Below are 24493 nucleotides of genomic sequence, written 5' to 3' on the forward strand. Positions count from 1 at the left end.
TTTTAAGGATGAATAATATTCCTTTGTATGCACATACTACATTTTGTTCATCCATTCACCTCTGGGCATTTGGGTTGCTTCCACCTCTGGCCTACTATGAATAATGCTACTTGAACCGGGTATACAAGTACATGCTTGAGTCCGTGCTTTCATTTCTTTTGGGTATATACCCAGAAGTGGAATTGCTCTACCATATAATAATTCTATGCTTAATTTCTTGAGGAACTGCAATATTGTTTTCCATAGTATCTGTATTATTTTACATTCCCACCAACAGGGCACGAGGGCTCCATTTTCTTTGTATCTTTGCCAATACTTGTTATTGTTTGTCTTCATTCATTTAAAAATAAATTTTAGGCTACTTTGATTTGGAATTGCTAGAAAGACAAAAGAAAAAGCACATACTTGTCCTCTTTGGATATAGAAAAGAGAAAAATTTCAAGATATCAGAATCAAAGAGGTAATGTATATGAAAATATTTTATAAGTTAAAAAGCTTTATAGAAAAGTTCATAATAAAGCTTAAAACAATACCATCATTTCCAGACTGGATAATCATATACAGGGGGACAAAATTTTGGCTTTTTATGTTATGATCAGAATGCTCTTGCTTGATCCTGTATATATGGACCTGTTTTTCATGCAAAGAAGTTTTTTAAAAAGATTTTTTTCCAATTATTTGAGAGAGAGAGTGCGAGCAAGAGAGCATGAGAAATGGGTGGGGTGAGAGGGAGAGGTAGAAGCAGACTCCCTGTTGATCAGGGAGCCCCAACATGGGGCTCAATCCCAGGAACCTGCAATCATGACCTGAGATAGAGTTGTTTAAGCAACTGAGCCACCCAGGTGACCTCATGCAAAAAAGTTTTAAAGATATGTCTGAAAAAGTTGCTATCTTAAAGTCCTAGGCTAAAGTTTAGTTTCTCAAAATTCAATGGATTCATTATTAAAATGTGAATATGAGGACTTTGTAACAGTTTCTCAGTGTCCTAAATATATGAGTATCACTAAAAAAGAGTTAATCAGCAAAATGTAGAAACACATATAAAGTCAGAGTACAAGGTGCTTGGGTGGCTCAGTCATTAAGGGTTTGCTTTCAGCTCAGGTCATGATCCCAGGGTCCTGGGATGAAGCCCCACATCAGGCTCGCTGCTCAGCAAGAAGCCTACTTCTCCCCAACCCTCTCCCCCTGCTTGTGTCCCTCTCTCGCTGTGTCTCTGTCAAATAAATAAATAAAATCTTTAAAAAATAAATTTAAAAAGTCAGAGTACATTCACAATGTATCATGTACATTTTTTAAAAATCTCAATCTTTAGTGGTTACACAATAAAAACCACTATTTTGGTATCTACATTTTAATAATCATACTTATATAATTTGTGGCACCAAGATTATCCACAAAAGTCTTGTTGAGCAGGGAGCCTGATGCGAGGCTAGATCCCAGAACCCGGGATCATGACCTGAGCCTAAGGCAGCGGCTTAACCAAATGAGCCACCCAGGTGCTCCATAGAAAAGTCTTAATAAAAGCAAAATTTTTAAAACTTTAACTTTAAACTCATTTCTTAGTCTAAGTATCTTTTAAAATAAGTATTTCAACTCACTTATTAAAGTTACTAAGGCTGACTTCAACAAAAAATGAGCCAAAATTCAGAAAGGAAAGGAGAAGGAAGAACTAAATATATACCAATCATTACACAGATGCTGTGTGCTTGTTCTTTTTGATACTCACCTTTCTCCCATTTATGTAAATCAAATAAGGATGTCAACCACAATTCCTGCTGCCCCCATTCTTTCCCTGTACCCTTCCTTGTTTCAGTCACATAATCTGGGATTGGCCAGTCAGTAAGCATTTCTTCCCCTGGGAAGAGAGACTGATTCAAGGGAGGGCACATGACCCAATCAGGGCTAATCAGAATGATTCCCTAGAAATGAGCTATGATATTCCACACTTGATGTTATTCAATTAGCAAATCTAACAATATTAAAGCCTTCATAAGTGCTAATTCCTTGGCTTCAAGGAGCAAGATCAATTACATGGGAGAGAGGTGAATTATTATGCCAAGGAGTAAAGTTGGAATGAGGTGCTAGGAAAGTGAGAACACCAACCAGCCAGACAACAAGCACAGATGACAATAAACTCCTAGATCCTGTCCTACTTAGACTTTTTAGCTATGTGAATCAGTAACTTCCCTTTCTGAGCTAGTTTGAGTTGGTTTCTGTGATTCTGAACATGAAAAGAGTCCTAAACTACAAATATCATTGGTTTGTTTTCATTAAAGAGATATTTGTATTTGTGTTTAAAACCGCAGTCACTTTAGAAAAGGACATAAAAAACATATATAAACATACTTTGGAAAAACATTTATTTATGTAGTTTAAAAATATTTTTCATTTTCTTTAATTTAATGGTTTTAACATTAAATTTAAGGCACATTAAGTGACAAAAGCATTGTTAGTAAAAATATTGCTGAGTACATTATGGGGAGAGAGTACAGTAGTTATCATCACTTGAAAAGTTACACTTTTCAATATTGACTACAGTGCACATAAATTTATAATGTCACACGATCCTGTTGTCAATTGTCAGAACACTGATCCTGTTCTGTCATAGCTCTAAGCAAGGGCAACACGTGGTCTTATAAGAAAGAGCAAAACACTAAATTCCTGAGCCAAGACTGTACTGACTATAAAAAAAAAAGACTTCTGGGGTGGTTATAAAAATGACAATTTAGACTTTGATACTATAGTAACTAGTAAGACTTATTTCAGCATTACATTTATTCAAACTAACGCACTTTGGTCTTTTCCCTTCTGAATGCCCATCAACACAGGTATATCCTGTCCTTTGTTGTGTTACACAGCAAACGATGTCATACCTAATACTATATATTAGAAGGAAAGAAAGAAAGAAAGATTGATTGATTGATCTCTCAGAAAATACTGGTTTTTGCTATTTATCTTGGGGTCCTTTACTTCCCAGCTGCTCCCTTATCTTTTGCTCACTAGTCATTGGCAGACCACAATGCTTTTTAATACCATCTCTTTAATATTTCTATTATTTCTCTCTCTTGTGATCAAAGTCTCCAGCTCTGGACCAATAATTTGATATATTTTTTTTCTGTCCTGTGCTTAGCCAGTCTGCCAGCCAGTGGTTGAGAAGTGGCAATCCCATTCAATGGGACTCCACCTCAGTAAAAATTAAAAAATGGAAGCAGAAAAACTATCTTTGGAATCGTTCAGTTAGTAAATTGAAGTCTATCTTATCCCCAACCAGCCAAAGCCCAAACTTTAATCCATTATGCTGTTGAATAGCAGGAGGTAGACAAAGATGACTGGCAGATAAGGAATTCCTTTAGAGGGTGGGACATCCCTTCAATATAATTAACAGAAAGTTTTCTTGGTTTCTAGTATCCTTTTGGTTACCACTAATAAACCCCATCTTATGAAAATGATAAGTAGGCTGAGGTGGTTACTTTTATTTCTGGCAACCATAACTGTGATCATTCCATAGTCTGCGAGGAAGGTATGAATGTCTTTTGAATAAATATCCTCAGAACAAATGCCAACTGAGCTGGTTCAGTTCAAAGTCTGCACAATAGCTTGACTCAATTACATGCTTTCATCAGCCAAATCAATATACTACACCCACTTAAATCAATGGATACATCATCCAAACAGAAAATTTATAAGGAACCATTAGCCTTAAATGACACATTAGGCCAGATGGACTTAATTGATATAAAGAACACTCCATCCAAAAGCAGCAGAATATCCATGCTTCTCAAGTGTACATGAATAGTTCACATAGCAGGGCATAAAAATAATCTCAATAAATTCAAGAAGACTGAAATCTTATCAAGCATCATCTCCACTCACAATAGTATGAAAGTAGAATCACTTACAAAAATTACTGGAAAAACTATAAAAATGTAGAGATTAACAACATGCTACTGAACAACCCAAACACAAAAGAAAACAGAAATATGACACACCAAAATCTATAGGATGTAGCAAAAGCAATTCGAAGAGGGATGATCATAGCAATACAGGCCTACCACAAGAAAAAAACGTAACAAAAATCTCAAATAAACCATCTACCTTCTCACCTAAAAGAACTAAAAAAAAAAAAAAAAAAAGCAGAAGTGAAACTCAAAGTCAGTAGAAGGAATGGAACTAAAATTGGAACTAACTGACAATAGAAAAGATCAATGAAATTAAGAGCTGGTTCTCTGAAAAGATAATTAATTTACAAGACTTGAGCTAGACTAACAAAGAGACCGGGCTCTAACAGAATCAGAAAGGGAAGACGAAAAGTTACAACTGACATCACAAAAATAGAAAGGATCATAAGACACTACTATGAAAAATTACCAAAAAATTGGACAACCTAGAAGAAATGAATAAATTCCCAGAAATATGCAATCTTCCAAGACTGAAGAAATAGAAAATCTAAATAAACCAATTACTAGAAAGAAGACTGAATCAGTAATCAAAACTTCCCAACAAATTCCAGGACTAGACAGCTTTACTCATGGTTACTTCTACCAAACATCCAAAGATTTAACACCTATCCTTCTCAAACTCTTTAAAAAAAAAAAAAAAAGAAAGAAAGAAAGAAAGAAACTCTTAAAAAAAAAAATCTGAAGAATGCTTCCAAACTTATTTTAGGAGGCTGGCATTACCCTAATATCAAAAGCAAACAAGGACACCACACACACATGCAGACATACATACATTACAGGCTAACATGCCCTGATGAAAACAGATGCAAAGAACGTCAACAAAATATTAATACACTGAATTCAATAATACATCAAAAGGATCATGATCAGGGATCATGATGACCAGGGATGCAAGAATGGTTCAAGATCCACAAATAAATCAACGTGATAGGCCACACTAACAAAATGAAGGACAAAAATCATACAATCATCTCAATAAATGCATAAAAAGCATGTGGCAAAAATTAACAACCACTTATGATAAAAACTATGAACAAAGTAGGTACAGATGGAACACATGTCACCATAATAAAGGCGATATATAACAAATCCACAGCTAACTTCAGTCAATACTGAAAACCTGAAAGCTCTTCCTCTAAAATTAGGAACAAGACAAGGATACCCACTATCCTCACTTTTATCCAACATAGTATTGAAAGTCTAGCCACAACAATTAGGCCAGAAAAAAAAAAATAGAAGGCATCAAACTGTAAAGAAACTGATGAGCACTAGGTGTTATATGTCGGGAGCCAGTACAGGAGGCCTACTATAAGAGCTGTAAGGGACTCAATATGATTGGCTGTTCATTTAGGTCCACTCACGCGGGAGGTGCATGAGCACTGCATTCTGATTGGTTAACACTGCCTGCATAAAAACCCATGCGCCCCGGGTTAGAGGAGAAGGAAGAAAAAAGTGATTAATAAAAAAGGTTCGCCACTACGTGAGTCTCCGAGTCGTTCTTGCTGGCGAGAGCGACAGTTATACTTAACTAATGAATCACTGAACACTACATCAAAAACTAATTATGTACTATAGAGTGGCTACCTGAACATAGTAATAAAAAAAGGTCACTATTTGCAGATAATATGATACTATACATAGAAAACTCAAACAATAGCACCAAAAAAACCTGTTAGAACTAATAAATGAATTCAGTAAAGCAGTAGGATACAAAATCAACATATGGCAATTTGTGGTGTTTCCGTAATCTAATAATAAATTATCAGAAAGAGAAACTAGGAAAACAATCCTATTCAAAACTTTATCAAAAAGAATAAAATATCTAGAAATAACTTTAAAGAAGTGAAACTTTTAAGGAGGTGAAAGACCTGTATACTGAAAACTGTAAGATACTGATAAAAAAAAATTGAAGACACAAATAAATGGAAAGATATCCCATGCTCATGGATTGGAAGAACTAATATTATTAAAATGTCCATACTACCCAAAGCATTCTACAGATTCAATCCAATCCCTAACAAAATTCCAATGGCCTTTGAGAAAAAATAATTCTAAAATTTGTATGGAACCAAACCCTAACAGCTAAAGCAATCTTGAGAAAGAACAAAGCTAAAGATATCATGCTCCAATTTCAAACCATAGCACAAAGCTATAATAATAAAAACAGTATCACAGAGATTGAAGGGAGAGAACTGACAGCCCAGAACTAAACCCACACACATATATGGACAATCAATTTATGAGAGAGGAATGAAGACTATACAAAGGAGAAAAGATAGTCTCTTCAATAAATATGTTGAAAAAACTGGAAAACCACATGCAAAAGAATGAAACTAGGCCACTAGGTTATACCACAAAAAATTAACTCAAAGTGGCTTGAAGACTTGAATGTAAAACCTGAAACCATAAAATTCTCTGAAGGAAACATGCAATAAGTTGCTTGGTATTGGTCTTAGTGATATTTTTATGGATCTGACTCCAAAAATAAGGAAAACAAAAGTAAAAATAAATAAATGGGATTACATCAAACTAAAAATCTCCTGCACAGCAAAAGAAATTATCATCAAAATGAAAAGGCAACCAACTGAATGGGAGAAGATTTTTGCAAATCATATATCCGACAAGGGATTAATACCTAAAATTCATAAAACCCAACAGCAAAATAACAAATAACCTGATTAAAAAATGGGTAAAGGATCTGAATAGACAGTTTCACAAAAAAGACATACCAATTGGTATACCACCAATTGGCCCTATTCATGGACCAATAGGTACATGAAAAGATCTTCAACATCACTAATTATCAGAGAAATGCAAATCAAAACCACAATGAGTTACCACCTCCCACTGGATAGAATGAGTATTACTGAAAGAAAAGAAATAACAAGTGTTAGTTAGGATGTGGAGCAAAGGTAACCCTGATATACTCTTGGTGGGAATACAACTTGGTATAGCCACTGTGGAAAACAGTATGAAGATTCCTTAAAAAAATGGCCACGGTCGCCAAATTGTGGAAAGAACCAAGATGTCCTTCAACAGACAAATGGATAAGGAAGATGTGGTCCATATACACTATGGAGTATTAAGCCTCCATCAGAAGGGACGAATACCCAACTTTTGTAGCAACATGGACGGGACTGGAAGAGATTATGCTGAGTGAAATAAGTCATAGGCCAGCTATGGGGAAGAGATTCCTTAGGTACAGAGGAAGGTCTATCAGAACAATGTCAGACCTGTCCACAGAAACCTGGCAAGCCAGAAAGGGCTGGCAAGACATATTCAGGACACTAAATGAGAAGAACATGCAGCCAAGAATACTTTATCCAGCAAGGCTGACATTCAAAATGGATGGTAAGATAAAGAGCTTCCAAGACTGGCAAGGTTTAAAAGAGTATGTGACCACCAAGCCGGCATTACAAGAAATATTAAGGGAGGGTTCTGTTAAAGAAGAAAACCCAAGAGTGACACAGAACAGAAATTTACAGAGACCATCTATAGAAACAAGTACTTTACAGGCAACATGATGTCAAAACGTATCTTTCAATAATTACTCTTAATGTGAACAGCCTAAATGCTCCCATAAAATGACACAGGGTTGCAGAATGGATAAAACGAAAGGACTCGTCCATATGCCATCTACAAGAGACCCATTTGGAACTCTAAAGATACATCCAGACTGAAAGTGAAAGGATGAGAAGCATCTCTCATGCCAATGGACCTCAAAAGAAAGCTGGGGTAGTGAGTCTCATATCAGATAAATTAGATTTTAAACTAAAGACTGTAGTTAGAGATAAATAAGGACACTACATCATTCATAAAGGGTCTATCCAACAAGATCTAACAATTGTAAATACTTATGCCCCCAAAACGGGAGCAGTTAACTACATAAGACAACTGTTAATCAAGATAAAGAGTCATATTGATATGAATACATTAATAGTAGGGGATCTTAACATGCCACTCTCAGTATTAGATTACCCAAACAGAAAATCAGAAGCAAGAGCACTGAATGACACATTGGACCAGATGGACCTCATAGATATACATACAGAACATTCCACCCTAAAACGACAGAATACTCATTCTTCTCGAGCACACATGGAACTTTTTCCAGAATAGACTACACACTTGGTCACAAATCAGGGCTCAACCAATACCGAAAGATTGAGATGATTCCCTGCATATTCTCAGACCACAATGTTTTGGTTTTTTTTTTAATTAATTAATTTATTTTCAGAAAAACAGTATTCATTATTTTTTCACCACACCCAGTGCTCCATGCAATCGGTGCCCTCTATAATACCCACCACCTGGTACCCCAACATCCCACCCCCCGCCACTTCAAACCCTCAGATTGTTTTTCAGAGTCCATAGTCTCTCGTGATTCACCTCCCCTTCCAATTTACCCCAACTCCCTTCTTTCTAACACCCCTTGTCCTCCATGGTATTTGTTATGCTCCACAAATAAGTGAAACCATATGATAATTGACTCTCTCTGCTTGACTTTATTTCACTCAGCATAATCTCTTCCAGTCCCGTCCATGTTGCTACAAAAATTGGGTATTCATCCTTTCTGATGGAGGCATAATACTCCATAGTGTATATGGACCACATCTTCCTTATCTATTCATCCACTGAAGGGCATCTTGCTTCTTTCCATAGTTTGGCGACTGTGGCCATTGCTGCTATAAACATTGGGGTACAGATGGCCCTTCTTTTCACGACATCTGTATCTTTGGGGTAAATACCCAGGAGTGCAATGGCAGGGTCATAGGGAAGTTCTATTTTTAATTTCTTGAGGAATCTCCACACTGTTCTCCAAAGAGGCTGCACCAACTTGCATTCCCACCAACAGTGGAAGAGGGTTCCCCTTTCTCCACATCCTCTCCAACACATGTTGTTTCCTGTTTTGTTAATTTTGGCCATTCTAACTGGTGTAAGGTGATATCTCAATGTGGTTTTAATTTGAATCTCCCTAAGGGCTAATGATGATGAACATTTTTTCATGTGTCTGATAGCCATTTGTATGTCTTGATTGGAGAAGTGTCTATTCATATCTTCTTCCCATTTTTTGATATGTTTGCCTGTTTCGCGTGTGTTGAGTTTGAGGAGTTAATTATAGATCCTGGATATCAACCTTTTGTCTGTACTGTCATTTGCAAATATCTTCTCCCATTCCGTGGGTTGCCTCTTTGGTTTTTTGACTGTTTCCTTTGCTATGCAGAAGCTTTTGATCTTGATGAAGTCCCAAAAGTTTATTTTCGCTTTTGTTTCCTTTGCCTTTGGAGACATATCTTGAAAGAAGTTGCTGTGGCTGATATCGAAGAGATTACTGCCTATGTTCTCCTCTAGGATTCCTGTCTCACGTTGAGGTCTTTTATCCATTTTAAGTTTATCTTTGTGTGCGGTGTAAGAGAATGGTGAAATAAAAGGTATCCAAATTGGTAATGAAGAAGTCAAACTCTCTCTCTTCACAGATGACATGATTCTTTATATGGAAAACCCAAAAGACTCCACCCCCAAACTACTAGAACTCATACAGCAATTCAGCAACGTGGCAGGACACAAAGTCAATGTGTAGAAATCAGTGGCTTTCTTATACACTAACTATGAAAATACAGAAAGGGAAATTAGAGAATAGATTCCATTTACTACAGCACCAAGAACCATAAGATACTGGGAATAAACCTAACCAAAGAGGTAAAGGATCTGTACTCGAGGAACTACAGAACACTCATGAAAGAAATTGAAGAAGCCCCCAAAAGATGGAAGACCATTCCATGCTCTTGGATCGGAAGAATAAACATTGTTAAAATGTCTATACCGCCTAGAGCAATCTATACTTTTAATGCCATTCTGATCAAAATTCCACTGGTATTCTTCAAAGAGCTGGAGCAAATAATCCTAAAATTTGTATGGAATCAGAAGAGACCCCGAATCGCTAAGGAATTGTTGAAAAACAAAAATAAAGCTGGGGGCATCACGTTACCTGATTTCAAGCTTTATTACAAAGCTGTGATCACCAAGACAGCATGGTACTGGCACAAAAACAGACACATAGACCAGTGGAACAGAGTAGAGAGCCCAGATATGGATCCTCAACTCTATGGTCAATTAATCTTTGACAAAACAGGAAAAAATATACAGTGGAAAAAAGACAGTCTCTTCAATAAATGGGAAAACTGGACAGCTATATGTAGAAGACTGAAAGACCACAATGTTTTGAAACTGGAACTCAACCTCAAGAAAAAGTAGGCAAGGAATTCAAACACTTGGAAGCTAAAGACCACCCTGCTTAAGAATGTTTGGATCCACCAAGAAATCAAAGAAGAACTTAAACAATTCATGGAAACCAATGAGTGAAGACACATCAGTACCAAAACTATGGGATACGCAAAGATGGTCCTAAGGGGAAAATAAATAGCCATCCAAGCCTCCCTCAAAAAAATACAGAAATCCAGAATACACCAGGTTTCTTTACACACTGGAGAATCAACAACAAATTAAGCCAACCCTACAAACAGGAAGGGAAATAATCAATATTAGAGCAGAGATCTATGAGATAGAAACTAGAGATAGAGTAAAACACATCAATGAAACTAGAAGCTAGTTTTTTGAAAGACTCAGTAACATTGACAAACCACTGGCCAAACTAATCCAAAAGAAAAGAGAGAACGCAAATTAATAAAATGAATAAAAAGGGAGAAATCATGACTAACACCAAGGAAATAGAAACAATCAACAGAAATTATTACCAACAGTTATATGCCAATAAGGTAAGCAACCTAGACGAAATGGATGTACTCCTATAAACTTCCAAAACTGAATCAGGAAGAAATTGACAACCTGAGTAGACCAATACCTAGTAACGAGACTGAAGAAATGATCAAAACCTCTTAAAAAACAAAAGCTGACGACCTGACAGATTCCCTGGAGAATTTTACCCAACATTCAAAGAAGAAATAATACCTATTATCCTGAAGCTGTTTCAAAAAGTAGAAACAGAAGGAAAACTGCCAGACTCGTTTTATGAAGCCAGCATTATCCAGATTCCCAAACCAGGCAAAGACCCCACCAAAAAGGAGAACTTCAGATCAATATCCTTGATGAATATGGATGTTAAGATTCTCAACAAGATCCTAGCTAACAGGATCCAACAGTACATTAAAAAGATTGTCCACCATGACCAGGTGGGGTTCATCCGTGGGATGCAAGGGTGGTTCAACATTCGCAAATCAATCAGTGTGATAGAACAAATCAATAAGAGAAGAGAGAAGAGCCACATGGTCCTCTCAATTGATGCAGAAAAAGCATTTGACAAGATACAGCATCCGTTCCTGACTAAAACGCTTCAAAGTATAGGGATAGAGGGAACATTCCTCAACTTCATAAAATTTACCTATGAAAAACCCACAGCGATTATCATCCTCAATGGGAAAAAGCTGACAGCCTTCCCTTTGAGATCAGGAACACGACAAGGATGTCCACTCTCACCACTGTTGTTCTACAAGTCCTAGCAACATAATCAGACAACAAAAAGAAATAAAAGGTATTCAAATTGGCAATGAAGAAGTCAAACTTTCTCTTTTGGCAGATGACATGATACTCTATATGGAAAACCCAAAAGACTCCACCCCCAAAGTACTAAAACTCATACAGTACTTCAGTAATGTGGCAGGATATTAAATCAATGTACAGAAATCAGTTGTTTTCTTATACACTAACAATGAAAATACAAAAAGGGAAATTAGAGGATCAATTCCATTTATTATAGCACTAAGAGCCATAAGATACCTGGGAATAAACCTAACCAAAGAGGTAAAGGATCTGTACTTGAGGAACTACAGAACATTCATGAAAGAAACTGAAGAAGACATAAAAGATGGAAGAGCATTCCATGTTCATGGATTGGAAAGATAAACATTGTTAAAATGTCTATACTGCCTAGAGCAATCTATACTTTCAATGCCATCCTGATCAAAATTCCACCAGTATTTTTCAACGAGCTGGAACAAACATTCCTAAAATTTGTGTGGAACCCAAATTGTTAAGGAAATGTTGAAAAAGAAAAACAAAACTGGGGACATCACATTGCCTGATTCCAAGCTTTACTACAAAGCTGTGATCACCAAGACAGCATGATACTGGCACAAAAACAGACACATAGACCAGTGGAACAGAGTAGAGAGCCCAGATATGGATCCTCAACTCTATGGTCAAATAATCTTTGACAAAGCAGGGAAAAATATACAGTGGAAAAAAGACAGTCTCTTTAATAAATGGTGCTGGGGAAATTGGGACAGCTATGTATAGAAGAATGAAACTCGATCATTCTCTTACACTATACACAAAGATAAACTCGAAATGTATAAAAGACCTCAACGTGAGGCAGTAATCTATCAAAATCATAGAGGAGAACATAGGCAGTAACCTCTTCGACATTGGCCACAGCAATTTCTTTCAAGACATGTCCCCAAAGGCAAAGAAAACAAAAGGTAAAATGAACTTTTAGGACTTCATCAAGATCAAAAGTTTCTGCACAGCGAAGGAAACAGTCAACAAAACAAAGAGGTAACCCACAGAATGGGAGAAGATATTCACAAATGACACTAAAGACAAAGGACTGATATCCAAGATCTATAAAAAACTCCTTAAACTGAACACAAAACAGATAATCACGTCAAAAAATGGGCAGAAGACATGAACACTTTTCCAGAAGAAGACATACAAATGGCTAACAGACACAAGAAAAAATGTTTATCATCATTAGCCATCATGGAGAATCAAATCAAAACCACACTGAGATACCACCTTACAGTAGTAAGAATGTCCAAAACCAACAACACAGCAAACAACACGTGTTGGAGAGGACATGTGCAGAAAGGGGAACCCTCTTACACTGTTGGGGAGAATGCAAGTTGATGCAGCCAATTTGGAACACAGTATGGAGATTTCTTAAGAGTCTTCCTTAAAAATAGAGTTAACCTATCACCCTGCAATTGTACTACTGGGTATTTACCCCAAAGATACAGATGTAGTGAAAAGAAGGGCCATCTGTATCCCAATGTTCATAGCAGCAATGTTGCTGCTTTCCAAACTGTGGAAAGAGCCGATGCCCTTCAACAGACAAATGGATAAAGATGATGTGGTCCATATATACAGTGGAGTATTATGCCTCCATCAGAAAGGATGAATACCCAACTTTTGTGTCAACATGGATGGAACTGGAGGAGATTATGCTGAGTGAAATAAGTCAAGCAGAGAGAGTCAAGTATAATGTGGTTTCACTTACTTGTGGATCATAAGGAATAACACAGAGGATACTGGGAGAGGGAGAGAAGAAGAAGAAGTGAGTTGGGGGAAATCGGAGGGGGAGACAAACTATGAGAGACTGTGGACTCTGAGAAACGAACTGAGGGTTTGGGAGGGTAAAGGGGTGGGGGATTCGTTGAGCCTGGTGGTGGGTATGATGGAGGACATGTACTGCATGGAGCACTGGGTGAGGTGCATAAACAATGAATTTTGGAACACACAAAAAAATTAAATTAAAAAAAAAAACTAAGACATTCTAAAGCAGTATGGTGAGCAATTAATAGCTCAGGCTGACTAGAATATAGAATGAATAAAAGAGAATCTACTAGCCTATATATCCTAGAACAGTAAAAGTAGTAATTACTAGGTAATAATAGTAACTATAGTTCTGGGACATAAAAGTATACAACAACAAAAAAACAAAACAGGATAAGGGAGAAACTTTTTTTCCTGTTAAAAAAATTAGGCATTGATTAAAAGAATTTACCTGTCCTATAGTTCTGGATATAAAACTAGAACAGATTAATCTTAAAGATTTCCATTTTGTTTTCCCTTAAACTCTTTAAAGTATGATGATGACAAAGATACTCTTTCTACATGTCTTTATTTCATTGGCATTGGAAACTAATTTTTACAAGCTAAATAGGAATAATTCTTGGTTATATAAGTACTACTGTTATTTTCAAACACTTGGGACTTTTAAAAATAATTAAATAATCATTTAGTAACAAATTTTATTTGGTAACTATCAGGTCTTTTCTTCAGTTTCATAGACTTTCTAAAATTCAATGATAGTCATTTTTCTAGGAAAATAGCCAGGTATAAACTGTATTAGTTTAAAATTTTGTCTCTTAGCTTCCAAGTTTTTAAACACACAAGTCAATCAAAGAATGTATTTGTGACTAGTCTTTATTTTTATATTAATTTTAGTTTTGCTTTTTGCTCCATGCAGACAGATCTAGACTATTTCCTCTAACAGTTGTACAAGTCTGTCTTACTGCCTAAGGCTAATAAAATAAGAGTGTACTTTATACTTTAAAGGAAAAACAAAACAATGCTTACTGAAAGTTCTTGGCTAAAATTCTAAATAAAAGTATACCCTTCCCTCAGATGGCACATCTTCTCTTTCATCATCTCAGCCTTTTCTTCCAAAGTGAGGTTCCTTAGTTTTATGTAAACATGATTCCCAAAATCCACAATTCCTCTTTAAAGAGGCGGCTGATTTCACTTGTCGTATCTAGCTAAATGCTGAAACTGGTTTTCTAGTAGTCGTGGTGATAGATAATAGTGAGTCACCCCCACTCCAACCCTTGTGACCGATGGCATGTACTTATGAGGTAATAGGTCAGAATTCAGGCTCCAGGCTGTGGTTGAGGAGCAGTTTTTCTGTAAGACAACGTTAACTGTTACTGGAATTCTACCCCAAAACTTGGCACCACCTTGCAACTGAATGTTTCTTAACATTTACAGACAATGATGGGTTCTCAAACTTGTTAAATGAAATATATCGAGGAAGTACTGGGGGTACTGGGGGTTCTCCCCCTTGGTAGTCATCCATGGACATCCCCCCATGGTGACCTAAATGAAGTCTTGATGTATATGAAATTAGTCAGGCCAATAAGAGCAGGGGAAGGGAGTTCCAAGGAGAGAAAAAAATTCAAAGACGTAGTCTGCTACAGCTGCAGGAGACAGTAATGTATGGAAGAGTGCAAGAAATGAAAAAGAGTCTGGATCTTGATGATAGACACATCTATATGCAATTCTAAAATGTTAGAATATGTGTCAAAGTAACGGAGAGTCACAGAAAGTTCTGAAACAAGAATGAAGTAGGAATAGATCTACCAAAACTTTAGTGACAGGCAGACTGAAAGAGAGTAAGGAAACCAATTAGGAGCTATTATAATAATTTAGGTAAGAAATGATGAGGGCTTGAACTAAATAGCAATGGGCATGGAGTCCTGCGGTCAGCTGTGACATATATGAAAAATGAAAAAAATCATAGTGACTGACAAGTAAGGGACAGGGAAGCAGATACAATCAAGGATGATTTTCAAGTTTGTGGTGTGGGTAGCTGACTTAAGTAAAAGATTATGAAGTAGGTTTAGTCTAGGCAGAGGATGAAATGAAGCCAGTAGGGGGTAAAGAGATTGGATATCCAACATATGCTGATGCTTACTGGACTGTTAGTTTTCCATTACATTTTCTCTAGAGAGAAAAATCATCATTTTAAAGGTCATTTTAGCTCTCTGTGATTATAGAAGGTCTACTGTGTACTTCCAGAAGCAAAAAAGAGGTCATGGTCAGTGTTAAATATATTTATGACATATATTCCAATGAATACCAAAATGGATTGGACCCATATGTTCAATTCACATTAAAATATATGTCACGATCCATCTGTTTTTAAAGTGTGTGTGTCAGAAACAATTTCCAGAACAAACGCCAAATATCCTGGAGATGCTTGAGTTCAAATTACCAATATGTGTCCCTGTACTTAAACTGTTTGCTACTTGGATATATACTAAATGTAGATACATGTTTGAAATCTGTCCTTACAGACTTTTAAAAAATTCTTAAATATTGTTTTTAAAAGATAAAATATAAGAAAAAGATCGTTTTATGGCGTTTCACCTCCAAAATGCACACATTTTCTTGAAGGGCTGAGAGCCAAGAAAAATTTCAAAGTATATTGCTAGTATAGTACAAATGTCTGGATAACATAACTAAATATATCAGGATGAACTAAAGCCCCAAACTGGACTCTTTACATGTATCTAGATACTTGAAAAACAGACTAGTTCTGAATAATCCATTAAGATATATTTTATCCAGAATGAGCTATGTATCCAAGTTTGCTTAGATGGAATAAATTATTGTCAAATTTCTGAGCCACAATTTGTCAGCATTTCTCAAAAAATTATTTTTTATAAAATTCACACAAACAGATATCTAGTTTCATAATAATTATTAATGTGGACCTAGAGTGGCTTTATCCTTTTTATTTCTCAATCTGGTTCAACTTAGATTATGGTAGAATAAGTTTCCGTATTACACTAAGGTCTTAAAAAATGAATGAATGAAAGAAAGAAAGAGAATGAAACAAAAGGAATGAAAGAAAGAAAGGAAATGAAGAAAAAAAAGAAAGAACAAGAGGAAGGGAGGGAGGGAAAGAGAACAGAAAAGAATAGAATAAAAAAGAAAAGAAAAAGGTGGCATGAAAGAAAACAAAAACTTCTTGTGGAAACTACTGTGTGCAGCTAAACTGTCATCAAATTCCATCTCTTCTAGATGTATAGATTCATCAACAATCTATTAAAAATGCTTCTACAATGTGCAATGGCTGGTTTTAGGAACATAGGATGGATTTTTCATTTTTGTAATATTAGCAGAGACAATATTTATGAAAGTGGTTTCCTCAACCATAAAACACTGTATGGTAGAAAAAAATAGAGCTTGGAGTATTTTTATTATAACTGATAAATTTAACATCTTGGCATAATATTAGAAGAATTACTTACTCAAGAAGATCTGGGTCTAGTCCTTCTGATATCATTTTGTTTCTTATTGCCATCACTGGAACACCCTAAGCAAAGGACATAAGATAATCAATTATTAAAAATGACTTCTTCATAAAAACAGATAAATAGAACAATGAAGGAGAATTGAGAGCCCAGTTATAACCCCAAACACAGATAGCAAACTAATGTTTGACAAGGGAGGCAAGGATGGAGAAAATAAAGTCTCTTCAATTAATGATGCTGGGAAATTGGATAGTCACATGTAAAAGAAGGAAACCTGATCCCTAACTTACACTGCTTACAAAAATTAACTCAAAATGGATTAGAGGCATAAATGTAAAACCTGAAACCATGAAACTCCTAGAAGAAAACATAGGATAAAAGCTCTTTGATATGGGATTTGATAATAATCTTATGAAAATTACACCTAAGACACAAGTAACAAAATATAAAACAAGTGAGACTATATCAAACTAAAAAGCTTCTGTTCAGCAAAAGAAACCACTGACAAAGTGAAAACAAATACGGAATGGGAAAAAATATTGACAAACTCAGGCAACTCGATAGCAAAAAACTTAAATTATGCAATTTAAAAATGGGCAAAGGACCTATAGATATATGAATGGCCAGTAGTTACATAAAAAGATGCTCAACAGCCCTAGTTAATAGAGAAATGCAAATTACAATGAGATATCACCTCATGCCTATTAAAATGGCCATCATTAAAAAGACAGAGCTAACAGATGCTGGCATGGATGTGAGCAAGGGAACCTTGTGCACTGTTGGTGGAATTGTAAACTGGTAAAGCCACTATGGAAAACAGTATGAGGATTGCTCAAAAAATTAAAACAGAACTACCATATGATCTAGCAATTCCAGTGCTGGTTAATATATTCAAAAGAAATGAATATACTAACTCAAGAAGATATCTGTAGGTCCATTTTTGTAGCAGTATTGTTTGTAATAGTCAAAACATGGAAACAACCTAAGTGTCCATTAATGGATGAATGGAGGAAGAAGTTGTGGTATATATACACACAATGGAATATTATTCAGCCATAAAAAAGAGACAATCTTACTATTTATGACAACATGGACGGACCTTGACGGCATTATGCTAAACACATAAAGACAAATACTTTATGATTTCATTCTACATGGGTTCCAAAAACAAAATAAAACCACCAAACTCATAGAAAAAGAGACCAGATTTGTGGTAAACAGAGGCAGGGATGGGGGTACATGGGGGTAAGGAGAGAGAACTGTATAGAAGGTGGTCAAAAGGAGAAACTTCCATTTAAAAGATAAACAAGTAATAGGGATGTAATGTACAACATAATGACTACAGCTAACACTGCTGTATGATATACAGGAAACTTGTTTAGAGAGTAGATCCTAAGAATTCTCATCACAAGGGGAATTTTTTCTTTTCTTCTCACTATATCTTTATGAGATGATGGATGTTAATGAAACCAATTGTAATCATTTTACGATATAGGTAAATCAAATCATCATGCTGTATGCCTTAAACTTATACAGTGATATATTTCAATTATTTCTCAATAAAACAAAAAAATTCAATGAATAGAAGCTAAAATAAAAAGCCTCCTTTATAGCCTCTCCACATACCTGCTAAAACAAGACCTTTTAGATGGCTCATATTTAAAATAGCTCTTCTGATGTGGTATATATATACAATGGAATACTATGCAGCCATCAAAAGAAATGAAATCTTGCCATTTGCGATGATGTGGATGGAACTAGAGGGTACTATGCTTAGCGAAATAAGTCAATCGGAGAAAGACAACTATCATATGATTCCCCTGATATGAGGAAGTCGAGAAGCAACATGGAAGGGTCAGGGATAGGAAAAGAATAAATGAAACAAGATGGGATCAGGAGGGAGACAAACCATAAGAGACTCTTAATCTCACAAAACAAACTGAGGGTTTCTGGAGGGAGGGGGATAGGGAGAGGGAGGATGGGTTATGGACATTGGGGAGGGTATGTGCTATGGTGAGCGCTGTGATGTGGGTAAACCTGGTGATTCACAGACCTGTACCCTTGGGGCTAATAATACATTATATGTTAATTTTTCAAAAAAGTAAAAAAAAATAGCTCTTCTTTTGCTTTTATATTAGTATGTATGGAGTGCTTAAATAATCTAATAAGGTACACGTTTTAACTGACTTAATGGAATCAGTGCTATCTAATATCATACAAGGCCAAATTAAATCATTTAATCATTTGAGCCTATCCATTACTAATTCTGCTGTAAACAAGTCAGATATCACATTCTCACTTTTCTTATACCTCCAAAAAAAAAAAAAGTTGATAACTCAAAACTATTAAAACCTTGGCTGGGATGTACAATAAATACTTAACAAGATGAGTAAATGTCTCTCCAAATAAAGATTTCAGAGCTTTCCATTTTCAAGCATAGCTATGTTAATGTTCTTTTCATAACAAATGGTCCAATTCCATTTGGACACAAAGGTCAAATAAAATTCAAGAATTCTCCTGGGATTGTATTATACATCTTGTCTACCCCAATATAAACACTAAGTAATGACAATGCTAGTAGTTTACAAGTCACAAAAACATTGAGAACATGTGAATCTCAAAATTCAGGATAAGAACATCAAAACAATAAGAAAAGGACATGTCAGAAATAAATACATATTTACTTGAAAAGATGACTGATTTGATGATAACCAGTTACTGAAAGTTCACTTGTAAAGCTCTACGGGAAGAAGATGCAATCAAGTCTGCCAATTCCTGCTCTTCGTATCATTCCAAAAGATGAGGAAACCACTAATAGGTGTTACATTTGAAAACCTGCAATACATCACTTTCAAAAGTGGAATTACTGTACTTTAAAAGTCTATATACATGGTTGGGACCATCTCTGTCATATCTCTTCATCCCATGTGGCAGAAGGGATAAGCTGAGCCTGAGCCCACATGGGAAAAAGCTCAATCACTGCTCCACTGGTGCTGCATACTCTTCCCCTCAGGTCTTCAATGTCATTAGCCACTGTGTGATATTCAATTTAGAAAGATGGACACTTACAGGCATCCTAAATGTTAGATGTGCTGTCTCTCTCTCTCCCTCAAAATAAAAAAGACTCAAAGTAATGTACACTTAAATGCATCCTAAATGTTAGATGAAAATAAATAGCACCACTGTAAAATTCTCTTCAAAGCCATACTCTTGAAAACAATACTGTTTCATGGTGTAAACTTCAAGAAACTCTAAAAAGTGAAATATGGTAGGTTTGGAAGACAAAAAAGGTGGAAGATAAAAACTTTTGTCAGCGTATGAAGTTTAAGGATTAAAAAAAAAGGTTGTTACTTACTTAGGGGCATCCAATATGAACAGACACTTATATTTGGAACCAAAAAGCATGAACTTAAAACTTGTACCACTTTAAAATATATTTCCTGGAACTAAGACTTGAGAAAAAGATTTTCCTCTTAAGTACAAAATGTACTTAATGATTACTTCATAATAAAATGCATTTAATTTTAATGGTAGAAGAGAAAGCTGACACTTGAAAGATAAGGTTGGGAATTTTACTTGATAATTAAAACTTAGCCATTACTTAACTATTTAGTATAACAAGGAAAGTTAGGACTGTAGAACATTTCATAAAACACTGAAGTGCAAGAAGAGATGTGAAAAAGAGCAGAGTTTTATGTTCTACATCTTTAAAAAGACCTCTCAGTTTCTGTTAACTATGGTCTGATGGTATAAGGTCTTTCTACAAACTCAACTACGTGATTTATTTATTATACTTTAGCATAATCCACAGGATATCATTGGAAAGGTCATACTAATAAGTTACAAAGCCGAGAAAACAGAAGGGAGGAGAAATGAAGTTGAAAAAAACATTTCCTAAAATATAGCAAAGAAAGTGTGTATGAGGTGGGAGTGAAGGGAAGCAGTGGGTAGGGAATGGGGAAAGGGAATTTGGTAGAATTAAACTCCCTATTTTAACACGAGTTTCATGGCTTGGTTATAAGAATACAAGAAACCTAAATATGCAAGCTCCATATTTTACTCTTAGTTTCTTGAAGCTATTTACAACACAAGAATACAGATATTACCAAAATTTGGTTATTTTTAAGTCATTTCTGTATATAGATACAGATAAAAGAAAATACAAATAACTTATCTTCCCTGAACAGAGACTTTAATATTATCACCACCCTAATACAAATCTCATAAAGCTTGATATAAAAATAATTTGGCCTGTGTTCCAAAGGATAGATTCCAAAGGGATTTGCTGCTATGATTCCAGTGATGTTGCTTAGAAAATTTGTTGTTTTGATATATTCTTCCTTAGGGGTTAAGGAACAGAGTCGGGTTTGTTAAACATCAAAAAGAAGTGTCCAGTTTCCGATTTCCAAGAGAAAAAGCTACTGGTGGTCTAAGTTGGACATGAGAGAACTCAAAACTGAAGTCTACTGAACTGTGGGATTATTCTTGGCAAGTGATAATGGTAGTTTGTCCAACATAAGTAATGAAGAAGAAAGAAGGCAGCCATAAGTTTGATGTTCCAAAAAATCACGTCTGTATTTGCGTCACTGGAGAAAGTGTGTAAAGAAGCCACACTAATGAAATTATGATGGCAACACTAACAGTTACTAGTTTCTTGTATCACAAAAACTGAAGGCTGCCAGTATTTACATTTATTATGTTAATGGAGGACAAGCTACTGAATTCTTTTACTGAATTCTTTCCTGAAGTTTTAGATTAGAAAGGGGGGAAAAAAAAACCCATACTCAATCTAATAGAGATAAAGGACTTTTCTAAAGTAACAAAAAACACTCCTCATACTTTAGTTTCTCCTCTCAGTTTATACCTTGAATCACAACAACTGAGTTATGAAAGATGCAAAATATTGTTTTTTTCCTCTTACTTAGGGCAACAATTGAAAAAAAAATATATTGAGTTGACAGGTGAAGAGTACTTTTTTTATTTGCAAAGAGAGGGAATGAATAGGAGGTGAGGAGATGCCATAGGTTGGAAAAAAGGCAACCAGTCCTCTAATCAGGTTGTTTACCTGAATTTTAACTTAGTGAAACGGACTAAACCATTTCTTTGCTTTCTGATTGTCAACAGTGCTATCCTAAAAATATCTATACTGCCTTTTATGAAATATATTAAATAGAGTGCTATGATTAGAATAAAATCTTCAGGGGAAATATTCTATATAATAGATACTGAATGTTTACAGAGCAAATCCTACTACAAGAGCAAACACATGCTTAACGATCTCCTTCTGGAACTTTTCCATGATGGGGTACAAAATTAATTTAAGTAAGTCTCTTAATCACTGTAAAATGAATATGGATATCTAAAAAAAAGGGAAGCTTTATTCCTAATGACTTATATAGATTTAGAAAACGCTAGACTCTGATATTAACTCCAATACTGTTGCCATGAAGGGTCACTGATTTGAAGTTAAATATGCAGGGGAAAAAAAAAGAGGTTCACATATCTTGACTACTGCTATGTGGTACACATGGAGCAAACAGTAAATTCTTCCTTTTTCAATGATTATCTTAAGACATAAGTTTTACAGTCTTTCACTGAGTGCCCATCAGATATCTTTAAAGATGAAGGAACAAATCACTGTAAAATGGACAAAATGACACTGGTCATGACTAGGGACCTCAGGAAACTGGTAAAGTACATGCATAAAAATAAATACATTAGCCAATACTCCATATTCCTTTTAGGAATGGGAACTAAAGTTAACTTAAATGTCAATCAATAAAAACCTTTAAAGAAATTATTTCAAAAGGTGAAGGATCTATTGTTACGAGTCAGTTCAAACTAGAGCCACATCAATTTCCCCATGTGATTGATCTTTCCCCTGGATATTCTTGCAACATGATAAATCTTAGGTGTAATGGTCATGGTGCATTGTGTGTATTCTCTGCATTTTGTAACTATTCAAGTATTTGTTGATTTAAGAGTAATTTGGTGCTGTGGAGGGTCCATTTATTTCCCTTCATTATAATGTACAAATAATACCTAAAATTTAAAGACTTGCTTTGATAGGCTAATTAATGCTACACCACCATTATGAATACTTCAGCTAAATTATAGCTTTGCTATACCACATTTTCACTCAAAGGATATTTGCTCTTTGAAATATGTATTCATTAAAATTTCCCAAATTTAACTATATTTCTACTTTCCAGGAATAAAAACTTAAAAACAATTTCTATTACAAATTATTTTGGAATTCACTACCAAAATTAAAAGTGTAATAAGTTCAGAGGGCTTTCTGTTATTTTTGAAAATGTATTACTATATGTATCTATTCAAGGAGAATTAAAGAAGTATCTCCAAATTTGGCAATAAAAGCTATAAAGAATAAAATTCTTAGTAATTATAAAGATGATTCTACTGATTGAAACCACAAAAGTTACTTTTGAGCTAATTTTCCAATAGTGATAATGTGTTTGAACTGGTGTCATGAGTCTTATTCAATGCCCTTAGCAATCCATAGGTACCCACTGAAAGATAGATACCTCCCCCCCAAAAAAGATAGATACCAGTATTAGCCATTCCACATGGCTACAGAACTACAAAGAATGCCTCTGAATCTGACAGCCGTGTGTCATCTGCACATGACCTAACCAACTAACTGAATAAAAGTCATTTGTAAACTTGGGCTAGGAAACCAAGAAGAAAAGTTGGGATGGTCTCTTATATTATGAAAAACTATGGTAAGATGTACATAAATCTGGAGATATTTTTTAAAATTGCAGTATTAAGGTGTAAATATATTCAAGTAGGGAAATAATTTTCATTGATATTTCTCAATAAAATTTAGTATTTTGAAATCTACTTCCTTTTAAAACATAGTTAGCCTTTTCTTCTAAACTAAAACAATTCTTAGCAAAAAATTAACTTATAAATGAAATATTGTGTCTTACATCACTACGATCCATTCAAGAGAAAATATCTTCCACACCAGGACTGTCTACCCCATTGAGAATGTTTATGCTCTCAAATCCTTGTCAAATATGGTGCTTATGTTGATGGTCTCTGAAACTACTAAGATTCTTCTTTCTCTGCCACTTGAGATAAGTCCACTTCCTTACTACAGTTCATTTGCTTCTCTGGTCTTTTACTTTTTTTCCCATAGGTAAACCATAACCTTAGACAAATTTATAGTTAAGGTGAGAATCACAATATTTCTGAAAAGAGTAAATCTGAGTAAATAACTACTTAATTTATTCCACCATTATTTCCTCTTCACAACTTTGGAAAACTTTTTTGTGAGGTCCCTTATTTCTTGCAGAGTGGTTAGTAGCAAAGAAGATAAAAGGGCACTGAGAAATCAGAGTTGGGTGACTAAAAAATTATAGATGGGGGGGTGCCTGGGTGGCTCAGTCATTAAGCATCTGCCTTTGGCTCAGGGGAGGAACCCAGGGTCCTGGGATCGAGCCCGGGCATCAGCTGGAAGTCTGTTTCTCCCTCTCTCACTCACCCTGCTTGTGTTCCCTCTCTTGCTGTGTCTCTGTCTGTCAAATAAATAAAATTTTTGAAACATTTTAAAAAAGAGTAAAAGAAGTATACCACACATTTCAGCAGGTATAAAAATTATCATTGTTAGTATGTATCTCCAAAAGTTTCCTTAAGAAACTTAATAGTAAAGTACTATTCTTTTTGTCACAACTT

At 35.3% G+C, this 24493-nt stretch overlaps 1 protein-coding gene across 5 annotated transcripts in view; it reads right to left on the reverse strand.

The window, feature by feature from the left end:
- The window catches only part of WASHC3 (WASH complex subunit 3), a 120242-nt gene that overhangs the window by 69237 nt on the left and 26512 nt on the right, over nucleotides 1–24493 (reverse strand). For 4 of the 5 annotated variants that reach the window (XR_009356926.1, XR_009356925.1, XM_059186672.1 and 1 more), the window contains exon 6: nucleotides 16790–16854. Coding sequence is in view for 3 of the 5 variants with exons in the window: in XM_059186672.1 (XP_059042655.1) it covers nucleotides 16790–16854 (65 nt within the window). In the remaining 2 variants the exon portion in view is untranslated. Of the gene's footprint in view, nucleotides 1–11372; nucleotides 11473–16789; nucleotides 16855–24493 lie in introns of those variants that run through there. The other variant, XM_059186671.1, reaches the window with a different exon arrangement.

Source organism: Mustela lutreola, chromosome 8, assembly GCF_030435805.1.
Source record: "Mustela lutreola isolate mMusLut2 chromosome 8, mMusLut2.pri, whole genome shotgun sequence".
Lineage (NCBI taxonomy): Eukaryota > Metazoa > Chordata > Mammalia > Carnivora > Mustelidae > Mustela > Mustela lutreola.